The sequence below is a fragment of the Hemitrygon akajei genome, chromosome 5, assembly GCF_048418815.1.
Source record: "Hemitrygon akajei chromosome 5, sHemAka1.3, whole genome shotgun sequence".
NCBI lineage: Eukaryota > Metazoa > Chordata > Chondrichthyes > Myliobatiformes > Dasyatidae > Hemitrygon > Hemitrygon akajei.
Window position 1 is genome coordinate 145357551 of NC_133128.1, and position 13871 is coordinate 145371421.

At 46.8% G+C, this 13871-nt stretch overlaps 1 protein-coding gene across 3 annotated transcripts in view; it reads left to right on the forward strand.

Moving 5' to 3' along the window:
- The window catches only part of vps8 (VPS8 subunit of CORVET complex), a 618230-nt gene that overhangs the window by 92039 nt on the left and 512320 nt on the right, over positions 1-13871 (forward strand). For all 3 annotated transcript variants that reach the window (XM_073046772.1, XM_073046773.1, XM_073046774.1), the window contains exon 20: positions 2331-2377. In XM_073046772.1, coding sequence (XP_072902873.1) covers positions 2331-2377 — 47 coding nt within the window. The remainder of the gene's footprint in view (positions 1-2330; positions 2378-13871) is intronic.

Consider the following 13871-nt stretch of genomic DNA (forward strand, 5'->3'; position numbering starts at 1 on the left):
TAAAAATGAACAAATTTTAATTTCTGTGAAAAAGAATAAAGAGAAATCATTTTTGGTAGATGAAGAGAGAACATAATTTGTCATTGTAAGCTGTCCCATGATTAGTTTAAGGTTAATCATGTTTGTTGGTGGTTGCTGGGGAGGCGTGGCTCAAAGAGCCAGAAGGGCCTAGTCTGAGCTATATCGCTAAATAAATCAACTGAACATAAGTGACAAAAACATGAGGAAAGCTCATTTCATACTCTGAGGATTTGTAATCTAAGACTTTAAAAACCTATGCAATGCATCTATGTCATTTACAGATCTTTTTTTAGATCAGGGGCCCAAAACTGCTCACAATACTGCAAAAAAGGTCTGACTGATATGACTCATGTCATTTACAGATGCACAGCAGAGTGTATTCTAACATGCTGCATGATTGCATGGGTTGGAAACTGTAGAGGACAAGAAGGATCTATAGCAGGTATTCATAACTGCCCAATGCATCACTGGCATCAGCCTCTCTGCCATTAAGGGCATATTATGTCCTTAAAAAACCTGTGGGCAATACAGTCATGCATTGGTAGAAGGAATAAAGGCATAGACTATTTTCTAAACGGGGAGAACATTCAACAATCGGAGTTGCAAAGTGAATTGGGAGTCCTCGTGCAGTATTTCCTAAAGGTTAACTGGCAGGTTGAGTCAGTGGTAAGAAAGGCAAATGGAATGTTATCATTTATTTCAAAAGGACTAGAATATAAGAACAAATATGTAATGCTGAGGCTTTATAAGGTATTGGTCAGACCTTTTTTGCAGTATTGTGAGCAGTTTTGGGCCCCTGATCTAAAAAAAGATGTGTTGGCATTGAAGAATGTCTAGAGGAGGTTCACAAGAATGATCCCAAGAATGTATGGGTTAACATATGAAGAGCATTTGATGACTCGGCCTGTACTTGCTAGAGTTTAGAAGAATGAAGGGAGATCTCATTCAAACCTATCAAATATTGAAAGGCCTAGATGGAATGGATGTAGAGAGGATATTTCCTACAATGGGTGACTCCAGAGCCAAAGGGCAAGGCCTCCGAATTGAGGGGTGTCCCTTTAAAATATATATGAGGAGGAATTTAACCAGAGAATAGCAAATTTGTGGAATTCTTTGCCACGGATAGCTGTGGAGGCCAAGTCATTGACTATATTTAAAACAGAGGTTGATAGGTTTTTGTTCAGCCAGGGCATTAATGCTTGGGGGAGAAGGCAGCAGAATCGGGTTGAGTAGGATAATAAATCAGCCATGATGGAATGGCAGAGCAGGTCAAATTGCTGAATTCAGCTTCAATATCTTATGATCTTATAGTCTTGTATATACATAAAGGTGCTGGAATGTAACATCATGAAGGATTCCACCAGTCCTGTTCGTGGACTATTTGTCCTACTCCCATCAGGCAGGAGGGTACATAATATTTACAGACTCAGAGACTGTTACTTTCCCCCAGCAGTAAGGCTGATCAATGCCTCCTCTCACTAACCCACCCTTCCACACCCCCTACCACCATCATTTCCTTTCAGTCACTTTTTTGTATCAACACTTCTATGCCTAGCGTTACTTTATGGACATGCAATCAATCTATGTATTGAAGTATCTTATCTATTTATATTTATTGTGTTTTTGTTGCACTGAATTGGAACTGTAACAATCGTTTTATTCTCCATGCACCTGTGTACTGGAAATGACATTAATCGATTTTATATCTTGAATAGCATCCTTTAAAGTAATGTTGAGTAAATTGTTAAAGGATAATTATTGTAGGGATCTAGGGAAGTGTGCTGGAGTAGGACTAAACGGTTGTCCAAATTCCATGGAGTGTGTGACTCTCTCCTCGACTGTCCTATTGTGATGATGAATGATTTTGATTTAATGAATATTATCTATCTTTAGCTTGGATTCGACCTGCGAAAACTAATATTGATTCAGCACTTGGTGATGTTGGAAATATGTGCCTCAGAGGAGTATTTGATTTGTCTTGTTTTTTTTCTCAGTTTTTCTCTGTAAAAGTATATAATCAATTGTCCTTTGGGATCTTATGAAATCCACCAACCGATGACTCTAGATAGCTAGGTGGAGAGTATTTTAAACCACATTTGTTTACTGGTTCCATTATTCAAATTAAGTCAACAAACTTCTGACTGTGGATAACCACACCAATCTGAAAAAATTTCGGGGAATTCTGTCTTATTTTGCTCAGTTCTTGAGATCAAACTGTCTTTAAGTCTCTCGCAGAATTTTACAATTTTATTGTCAATGTGCAAATGTTTAAGATTATTGACTATGTTTTATCATGATTTCCTTTACAGGAGATGGTACCTATCATGGTTGATTATTGTCTTCTGTTAGAACGCATGTGAGTTTCAAATATTATGTTTATTGATGTATGTGTTAAATTTATGTGCATATCGTTGGTTTAGGTTAAAGATGAAGCTCTAATTTGCAAATTTTTGATTTTTAGCTTTGTTTCAAATTTTGCTTTCATTAATATTCTGAAAACAATTCAGAATTAATAGTTTAAATCTTCTGACTCCTAAAATGAAGGTAATATTAAATGATAATTCATGATTCTTTATAATATTGAGAAAATGATTTCCAATTTGCATTGCATATCCTCTGAATTGAAATGGTAGTAAAATCTTAAAATGTGGATGAGATTGTCTGCCTCTCACAATTCATAGTCTTGGCCTTTGTTCATTGTGTAAAGTTCTACTCATGGCTTTTCCAGTCATTGTTCTCTGACTGTGAAATTAATACTAATCATTTTACTGCTTTCAGTTAATTTATGCTTTAAGTTTTTGTAGTGAAGAATTTTCCTGTCATGGTTTGTAAGAAGATGAGATTAGGAGCAGGAGAAGGCCACCAGGCCCTTCAAGCCTGTGTCTGATTCATTAAGACTTTTCCTGCACTATCTACACTTTACTTGACTCTCACCATAAAACTGTACTCTCCTATCTGATTGTTCGGAAATCCCAAATGTTCGGTATTTGGCCAACTAAGACTTGCTTCCCACGCTGTCTTTAGCACACTGCATTTCTGGTCCCCATACTATATTGAAACATGCCAACCATAGCCCTAGCTACCTCACACCTTTAAATCGCACCAGGGCCCTTGCTTTATATTTCAAGATTAGTGTTTATTCATAATAAAAAAAATATAATAGAAACAATGCAAAACTTTTACATTCATTGTCACTCTATTCAGTAGTGTTAACTTATTATACTCTGCAACATTTTTTTTTAAAAAAAAGCAAATTAAAAGTGTTAAGTAGTTTTAATTTAAATAACATTTAGTAGTCAAAAAATCTGCTAACTCAGCACCACCTGGATCAAGCTTTCTCAACCTTCTTGCCCTGAGGAATCCTTGAAATAATTTTCAGGTCTCAGGCACCACTGCATTATCATATCTAGAGCTCATGCTACATTAGTATGATCAGTGAGTTGTAGATATAATAATAATCCAAAAATAATTGTCAATGCTCTTTTGAGTAGAGAATTAATTTTTACCTAACCTTTCTTTAAAAAACATATTTAAGCTTAGCTTACCTTTCTTGAAATTAATCTTTCTTTCTCTTTCATTAATTTTAAAAACTCATTAGGCAAACATAATAAATTTCTCAATTCTGGGTAGAACTTGAGATAAGCACACACGGATTTTACCTGGAACTGAAATGAGATGATTTCTATTTTTGCTCTTGTTGCTTGATAAGCAAGAAAAAGGTAGTTCACATGGAAGAAGTTGAAAACTGCAGCAAAATGTTCATTTCTTTCCTGTGTATGGCAGGATACTCTTCTTTCACAGAAATCCAGAACTTGTTCTGAGCCAGATCAGTAAATCTCATCTTGAGTGCACAATCAGACTCTAGCTCACAAAGTTCTTCCTCTTCTCACAAAGTCAAGTTCTCAGGCTGAACAGAAGATTCAGAGAAAGGGTCTCTCACCCAGTCAAACACATGCATTGGAAGGGAGGTAAAACACTGTTCATTTTTGTTCTGCAGTTCTTCCAGGTGGTTTTCAATAAGACTGGAGAATTTCTGATATCTTTCCTCACTCTCAAGCCTAAGCAGCAGTGGAAACATTTTAAGATTTCCTTTTGCAGCATGATTTTTCCAAAGATTCAGTTTCCTTTTAAATCCAATAATCCTGTCACTTGAAGTCAAATCATTTTCTCCAGGGTCTTGAGGAGACTTGCTCAACTGGTTCATTTGATGAAAAATGTCTGCCAAGTAGGCTAGTTTCTGCAGCCATTCTTCATCTTCAAAGCACTCAGCAAAATCTAGTCTACTATTCTCTTAAAAGTACTCCTGCAATTCGCCTTTGAGCTGAAACACTCTGCTGGGAACTCTTCCTCTGCTAAGCTACCGGATTTCTGTATGAAGCAGGAGATTGATGTGTTCTTTGGTCAGGTTTTTAACACAGGTTTTCAAATGTTCTTGAGTGACCTGTTCTTAAAGCCATTAAATAACCTGCGTCCTGAATCTTTTTACCGACTGTGACTTTATCTTCAAAAGCTTTAATCTGTTTGTTTTGAGTCATTTAAAATAATCAGTATTTTTATGTGTCATATGGCTGTGATTTGTAGTTAAGTGTCTTTTCAATTTTGTTACAGCTATTGCTACGTTTGTAAGTTGCTTGCCACAGGCTAGGCATAATGGAATAGCACAATTTGGAAAACCCACTGATAAGTAGATTTCATTGCAAAGATATGATAGTGGCTAATTACTTTAGTCCCACCCACCACTTTTGTCTCCAGGTTCCAGTGAGGCTGGTGGACTTCTGGGGCAACAGGAAGCATTGGGTCTCTGCTGCCGTTCTGAGTCTTCCGATTGCAGAGGTTGGTCAGTCATTGGTGTAGGTGCACACCCAGCTGGTGTCTCTCCGCCTCAGGATCCTGCAGAGATACTTGTATACTGACCACCCTCCGAGATGGCATGTGCTGTCGACACACTTTCTTCACCAGGGACACAGCTTGCAGGAGGCTCACAGCATCAGCTTTGAGGGAACTGCCTCGCTTATACGGAGAGCTGTCAAGGCTATTGGGTCTAGTCTATTAGAGCAGACAGGGTGCTCATGAGCCATTGGGGGACGGTGCTGTAGCTGCGAGGGGGACTGGTCCCCATCCTATCAGACTGAGTGTTGAGGGGGCTTGGGGAAGTGGAGGGGTTCCGGCTGCACCACCACCTGATGGGCCAGAAGTGCTCATTGGACCACGCAGGAGAGAGTCCCAGACAACTCGCAGGGATACCCACTGTGCTGTCCTGTGATGCTCCCAAGTATTTCTTGTGTGGGCTTCTCGCACACCTTTCACTTCATTGCCTTTGTCTTCCAACCAGATTCACCTTAGCGATTTGTTTTACCATCCGTCAGTGGAGGAGATTGCCAGTGGAAATCTCTTTATACAGGGGTCCTTCCCCTGTCCATTGGGGATCTGGAGAGGAAGGGGTTGCATAGAGCAGAACTGAGCAACTGGTTTTTAAGCAGGTTACTGACACCCCGTCCACCTTTCTATTCTGTGGCCGGGAGGATTCAGCGTACCACGCTTATATGGAGTGTGAGAGGTTGCACCCCCCGCTTGAGTATCTGAAGAGGCTGTTGCTCAGGTTCTTGTTTCGCTTGAGCCCTGCACTCCTTGTATATGGGCATCCAGTATGGAAGAGGGTGGGTCACAAGTAGGATCTACTGGTGGGCTTGCTCCTGGCGCTGGCTAAGATGGTTATTCACAGGTCTAGGTGGCAGAAAGTCATGGGCTCTACCAGGGCCACCTGCCTCTCTTCTGAGGCTGCATTCATACCTGGATATCCTTGGAAAGGGAGCATGCAGTCACAGTAGCTACAGTGAGGGACTTCCAGGAGTGGTGGGCCTCCCAGGGAATTGACTGTATTAGAGACAGTAATAATCATATTTTAATTTAAATTTACTCACTGTCTTGTAAATAATGTTTGTACTTTGTGCATTTGTTGTGTAAATAAATGTGATTGTTTCGTAAAAAAAAGGCACTTTTTTGTGTCTGTTGTTGTACTAGTGCAATGAAATGACTCTGAAGATTGTAATTCTTCATCATTACCCTTATAAGAATTGTTTGTAAGCCTATACCTAGAAGCCTCCTCTTCAAAAAATTGCCACACTGAACCATCTTTAGAATGAAAATTTCCTTCCAATTTTCTACTACACCAACAGAGTTTGTTTGCTTCCTAAAGTCAGTTGGCAGCATGTCAGGGGAAGTTGGGGAAAGTAATTTGGGAGGGGAAGGTGACGTCACAGCACGAGTTGGGCGAGTCCATTCAATGCTTGGAAAATGCACTTCATGCTTCTCATCAGTCCTCCCCTCTGTGCAATACAGCGCTTACCATTATCAGCCTATTGTCCTCCCCTTCGGGCAATACAGTGCTCACCAATTATCAGCCTACTGTCCTCCCCTTCGGGCAATACAGCGCTCACCATTATCAGCCTACTGTCCTCCCCTTTGGGCAATACAGTGCTCACCATTATCAGCCTACTGTCCTCCCCTTCAGGCAATACAGCGCTCACCATTATCAGCCTACTGTCCTCCCCTTCGGGCAATACAGCGCTCACCATTATCAGCCTACTGTCCTCCCCTTCAGGCAATACAGCGCTCACCATTATCAGCCTACTGTCCTCCCCTTCGGGCAATACAGTGCTCACCAATTATCAGCCTACTGTCCTCCCCTTCGGGCAATACAGCGCTCACCATTATCAGCCTACTGTCCTCCCCTTTGGGCAATACAGTGCTCACCAATTATCAGCCTACTGTCCTCCCCTTTGGGCAATACAGCGCTCACCATTATCAGCCTACTGTCCTCCCCTTCGGGCAATACAGCGCTCACCATTATCAGCCTACTGTCCTCCCCTTCGGGCAATACAGTGCTCACCAATTATCAGCCTACTGTCCTCCCCTTCGGGCAATACAGCACTCACCATTATCAGCCTACTGTCCTCCCCTTCGGGCAATACAGCGCTCACCATTATCAGCCTACTGTCCTCCCCTTCGGGCAATACAGCGCTCACCAATATCAGCCTACTGTCCTCCCCTTCGAGCAATACAGTGATCACCAATTATCAGCCTACTGTCCTCCCCTTCAGGCAATACAGCGCTCACCAATTATCAGCCTACTGTCCTCCCCTTTGGGCAATACAGCGCTCACCATTATCAGCCTACTGTCCTCCCCTTTGGGCAATACAGCGCTCACCATTATCAGCCTACTGTCCTCCCTTTCGGGCAATACAGCGCTCACCATTATCAGCCTACTGTCCTCCCCTTTGGGCAATACAGCGCTTACCATTATCAGCCTACTGTCCTCCCCTTCGGGCAATACAGCGCTCACCATTATCAGCCTACTGTCCTCCCCTTCGGGCAATACAGTGCTCACCAATGATCAGCCTACTGTCCTCCCCTTCGGGCAATACAGCGCTCACCATTATCAGCCTACTGTCCTCCCCTTTGGGCAATACAGCGCTTACCATTATCAGCCTACTGTCCTCCCCTTCAGGCAATACAGCGCTCACCATTATCAGCCTACTGTCCTCCCCTTCAGGCAATACAGCGCTCACCATTATCAGCCTACTGTCCTCCCCTTCAGGCAATACAGCGCTCACCATTATCAGCCTACTGTCCTCCCCTTCGGGCAATACAGCGCTCACCAATTATCAGCCTACTGTCCTCCCCTTTGGGCAATACAGCGCTCACCATTATCAGCCTACTGTCCTCCCCTTCAGGCAATACAGCGCTCACCATTATCAGCCTACTGTCCTCCCCTTCGGGCAATACAGCGCTTACCATTATCAGCCTACTGTCCTCCCCTTCGGGCAATACAGTGCTCACCAATGATCAGCCTACTGTCCTCCCCTTCGGGCAATACAGCGCTTACCATTATCAGCCTACTGTCCTCCCCTTCGGGCAATACAGCGCTCACCAATTATCAGCCTACTGTCCTCCCCTTTGGGCAATACAGCGCTTACCATTATCAGCCTACTGTCCTCCCCTTCGGGCAATACAGCGCTCACCATTATCAGCCTACTGTCCTCCCCTTCGGGCAATACAGTGCTCACCAATGATCAGCCTACTGTCCTCCCCTTCGGGCAATACAGCGCTCACCATTATCAGCCTACTGTCCTCCCCTTTGGGCAATACAGCGCTTACCATTATCAGCCTACTGTCCTCCCCTTCAGGCAATACAGCGCTCACCATTATCAGCCTACTGTCCTCCCCTTCAGGCAATACAGCGCTCACCATTATCAGCCTACTGTCCTCCCCTTCAGGCAATACAGCGCTCACCATTATCAGCCTACTGTCCTCCCCTTCGGGCAATACAGCGCTCACCAATTATCAGCCTACTGTCCTCCCCTTCAGGCAATACAGCGCTCACCATTATCAGCCTACTGTCCTCCCCTTCAGGCAATACAGCGCTCACCATTATCAGCCTACTGTCCTCCCCTTCAGGCAATACAGCGCTCACCATTATCAGCCTACTGTCCTCCCCTTCGGGCAATACAGCGCTCACCAATTATCAGCCTACTGTCCTCCCCTTCAGGCAATACAGCGCTCACCATTATCAGCCTACTGTCCTCCCCTTCGGGCAATACAGTGCTCACCAATTATCAGCCTACTGTCCTCCCCTTCAGGCAATACAGCGCTCACCATTATCAGCCTACTGTCCTCCCCTCTGTGCAATACAGTGCTCACCAATTATCAGCCTACTGTCCTCCTCTTCGGGCAATACAGCGCTTACCATTATCAGCCTACTGTCCTCCCCTTCAGGCAATACAGCGCTCACCATTATCAGCCTACTGTCCTCCCCTTCGGGCAATACAGCGCTCACCAATTATCAGCCTACTGTCCTCCCCTTCAGGCAATACAGCGCTCACCATTATCAGCCTACTGTCCTCCCCTTCAGGCAATACAGCGCTCACCATTATCAGCCTACTGTCCTCCCCTTCAGGCAATACAGCGCTCACCATTATCAGCCTACTGTCCTCCCCTTCGGGCAATACAGCGCTCACCAATTATCAGCCTACTGTCCTCCCCTTTGGGCAATACAGCGCTCACCATTATCAGCCTACTGTCCTCCCCTTCAGGCAATACAGCGCTCACCATTATCAGCCTACTTTCCTCCCCTTTGGGCAATACAGCGCTCACCATTATCAGCCTACTGTCCTCCCCTTTGGGCAATACAGCGCTCACCATTATCAGCCTACTGTCCTCCCCTTTGGGCAATACAGCGCTTACCATTATCAGCCTACTGTCCTCCCCTTCAGGCAATACAGCGCTCACCATTATCAGCCTACTGTCCTCCCCTTCGGGCAATACAGCGCTCACCATTATCAGCCTACTGTCCTCCCCTTTGGGCAATACAGCGCTCACCATTATCAGCCTACTGTCCTCCCCTTTGGGCAATACAGCGCTCACCATTATCAGCCTACTGTCCTCCCCTTCGGGCAATACAGCGCTCACCATTATCAGCCTACTGTCCTCCCCTTTGGGCAATACAGCGCTCACCATTATCAGCCTACTGTCCTCCCCTTTGGGCAATACAGCGCTCACCAATTATCAGCCTACTGTCCTCCCCTTTGGGCAATACAGCGCTTACCATTATCAGCCTACTGTCCTCCCCTTTGGGCAATACAGCGCTCACCATTATCAGCCTACTGTCCTCCCCTTCGGGCAATACAGCGCTCACCATTATCAGCCTACTGTCCTCCCCTTTGGGCAATACAGCGCTCACCATTATCAGCCTACTGTCCTCCCCTTTGGGCAATACAGCGCTCACCATTATCAGCCTACTGTCCTCCCCTTCGGGCAATACAGCGCTCACCATTATCAGCCTACTGTCCTCCCCTTCGGGCAATACAGTGCTCACCAATTATCAGCCTACTGTCCTCCCCTTCGGGCAATACAGCGCTCACCATTATCAGCCTACTGTCCTCCCCTTCGGGCAATACAGCGCTCACCATTATCAGCCTACTGTCCTCCCCTTCGGGCAATACAGCGCTCACCATTATCAGCCTACTGTCCTCCCCTTCGGGCAATACAGCGCTCACCATTATCAGCCTACTGTCCTCCCCTTTGGGCAATACAGCGCTCACCATTATCAGCCTACTGTCCTCCCCTTCGGGCAATACAACGCTTACCATTATCAGCCTACTGTCCTCCCCTTCAGGCAATACAGCGCTCACCAATTATCAGCCTACTGTCCTCCCCTTTGGGCAATACAGCGCTCACCATTATCAGCCTACTGTCCTCCCCTTCGAGCAATACAGCGCTCACCATTATCAGCCTACTGTCCTCCCCTTCAGGCAATACAGCGCTCACCAATTATCAGCCTACTGTCCTCCCCTTTGGGCAATACAGCGCTCACCATTATCAGCCTACTGTCCTCCCCTTCGAGCAATACAGCGCTCACCATTATCAGCCTACTGTCCTCCCCTTTGGGCAATACAGCGCTCACCATTATCAGCCTACTGTCCTCCCCTTCAGGCAATACAGCGCTCACCAATTATCAGCCTACTGTCCTCCCCTTTGGGCAATACAGCGCTCACCATTATCAGCCTACTGTCCTCCCCTTTGGGCAATACAGCGCTTACCATTATCAGCCTACTGTCCTCCCCTTCGGGCAATACAGCGCTCACCATTATCAGCCTACTGTCCTCCCCTTCGGGCAATACAACGCTCACCATTATCAGCCTACTGTCCTCCCCTTCGGGCAATACAGTGCTCACCAATTATCAGCCTACTGCCCTCCCCTTCGGGCAATACAGCGCTTACCATTATCAGCCTACTGTCCTCCCCTTCGGGCAATACAGCGCTTACCATTATCAGCCTACTGTCCTCCCCTTCGGGCAATACAGCGCTTACCATTATCAGCCTACTGTCCTCCCCTTCGGGCAATACAGTGCTCACCAATTATCAGCCTACTGTCCTCCCCTTCAGGCAATACAGCGCTCACCATTATCAGCCTACTGTCCTCCCCTTCGGGCAATACAGCGCTCACCATTATCAGCCTACTGCCCTCCCCTTCAGGCAATACAGCGCTCACCATTATCAGCCTACTGTCCTCCCCTTCAGGCAATACAGCGCTCACCAATTATCAGCCTACTGTCCTCCCCTTCGGGCAATACAGCGCTCACCATTATCAGCCTACTGTCCACCCCTTCGGGCAATACAGCGCTCACCATTATCAGCCTACTGTCCTCCCCTTCAGGCAATACAGCGCTCACCATTATCAGCCTACTGTCCTCCCCTTCGGGCAATACAGCACTCACCATTATCAGCCTACTGCCCTCCCCTTCAGGCAATACAGCGCTCACCATTATCAGCCTACTGTCCTCCCCTTCGGGCAATACAGTGCTCACCAATTATCAGCCTACTGTCCTCCCCTTCAGGCAATACAGCGCTCACCATTATCAGCCTACTGTCCTCCCCTCTGTGCAATACAGTGCTCACCAATTATCAGCCTACTGTCCTCCCCTTTGGGCAATACAGCGCTTACCATTATCAGCCTACTGTCCTCCCCTTCGGGCAATACAGCGCTCACCATTATCAGCCTACTGTCCTCCCTTTCGGGCAATACAGCGCTCACCATTATCAGCCTACTGTCCTCCCCTTCGGGCAATACAGTGCTCACCATTATCAGCCTACTGTCCTCCCCTTCGGGCAATACAGCGCTCACCATTATCAGCCTACTGTCCTCCCTTTCGGGCAATACAGCGCTCACCATTATCAGCCTACTGTCCTCCCTTTCGGGCAATACAGCGCTCACCATTATCAGCCTACTGTCCTCCCTTTCGGGCAATACAGTGCTCACCAATGATCAGCCTACTGTCCTCCCCTTCGGGCAATACAGCGCTCACCATTATCAGCCTACTGTCCTCCCCTTCGGGCAATACAGTGCTCACCAATTATCAGCCTACTGCCCTCCCCTTCAGGCAATACAGCGCTCACCAATTATCAGCCTACTGTCCTCCCCTTTGGGCAATACAGCGCTTACCATTATCAGCCTACTGTCCTCCCCTTTGGGCAATACAGTGCTCACCAATTATCAGCCTACTGTCCTCCCCTTTGGGCAATACAGCGCTCACCATTATCAGCCTACTGTCCTCCCTTTCGGGCAATACAGCGCTCACCATTATCAGCCTACTGTCCTCCCCTTTGGGCAATACAGCGCTCACCATTATCAGCCTACTGTCCTCCCCTTTGGGCAATACAGTGCTCACCATTATCAGCCTACTGTCCTCCCTTTCGGGCAATACAGCGCTCACCATTATCAGCCTACTGTCCTCCCCTTTGGGCAATACAGCGCTCACCATTATCAGCCTACTGTCCTCCCCTTTGGGCAATACAGCGCTCACCATTATCAGCCTACTGTCCTCCCTTTCGGGCAATACAGCGCTCACCATTATCAGCCTACTGTCCTCCCCTTTGGGCAATACAGCGCTCACCATTATCAGCCTACTGTCCTCCCCTTTGGGCAATACAGTGCTCACCATTATCAGCCTACTGTCCTCCCTTTCGGGCAATACAGCGCTCACCAATTATCAGCCTACTGTCCTCCCCTTCAGGCAATACAGTTCTCACCAATTATCAGCCTACTGTCCTCCCCTTCGGGCAATACAGCGCTCACCAATTATCAGCCTACTGTCCTCCCCTTTGGGCAATACAGCGCTTACCATTATCAGCCTACTGTCCTCCCCTTCAGGCAATACAGCGCTCACCATTATCAGCCTACTGTCCTCCCTTTCGGGCAATACAGTGCTCACCAATGATCAGCCTACTGTCCTCCCCTTCGGGCAATACAGCGCTCACCATTATCAGCCTACTGTCCTCCCCTTCGGGCAATACAGTGCTCACCAATTATCAGCCTACTGTCCTCCCCTTCAGGCAATACAGCGCTCACCAATTATCAGCCTACTGTCCTCCCCTTCAGGCAATACAGCGCTTACCATTATCAGCCTACTGTCCTCCCCTTCGGGCAATACAGCGCTCACCATTATCAGCCTACTGTCCTCCCTTTCGGGCAATACAGTGCTCACCAATGATCAGCCTACTGTCCTCCTCTTCGGGCAATACAGTGCTCACCAATTATCAGCCTACTGCCCTCCCCTTCAGGCAATACAGCGCTCACCAATTATCAGCCTACTGTCCTCCCCTTTGGGCAATACAGCGCTTACCATTATCAGCCTACTGTCCTCCCCTTCGAGCAATACAGTGATCACCAATTATCAGCCTACTGTCCTCCCCTTCGAGCAATACAGTGATCACCAATTATCAGCCTACTGTCCTCCCCTTCGAGCAATACAGTGATCACCAATTATCAGCCTACTGTCCTCCCCTTTGGGCAATACAGCGCTCACCATTATCAGCCTACTGTCCTCCCGTTTGGGCAATACAGCGCTCACCATTATCAGCCTACTGTCCTCCCCTTTGGGCAATACAACGCTCACCATTATCAGCCTACTGTCCTCCCTTTCGGGCAATACAACGCTTACCATTATCAGCCTACTGTCCTCCCCTTCGAGCAATACAGTGATCACCAATTATCAGCCTACTGTCCTCCCCTTTGGGCAATACAGCGCTCACCATTATCAGCCTACTGTCCTCCCCTTTGGGCAATACAACGCTTACCATTATCAGCCTACTGTCCTCCCCTTCAGGCAATACAGTGCTCACCAATTATCAGCCTACTGTCCTCCCCTTTGGGCAATACAGCGCTCACCATTATCAGCCTACTGTCCTCCCCTTTGGGCAATACAACGCTCACCATTATCAGCCTACTGTCCTCCCTTTCGGGCAATACAACGCTTACCATTATCAGCCTACTGTCCTCCCCTTCAGGCAAT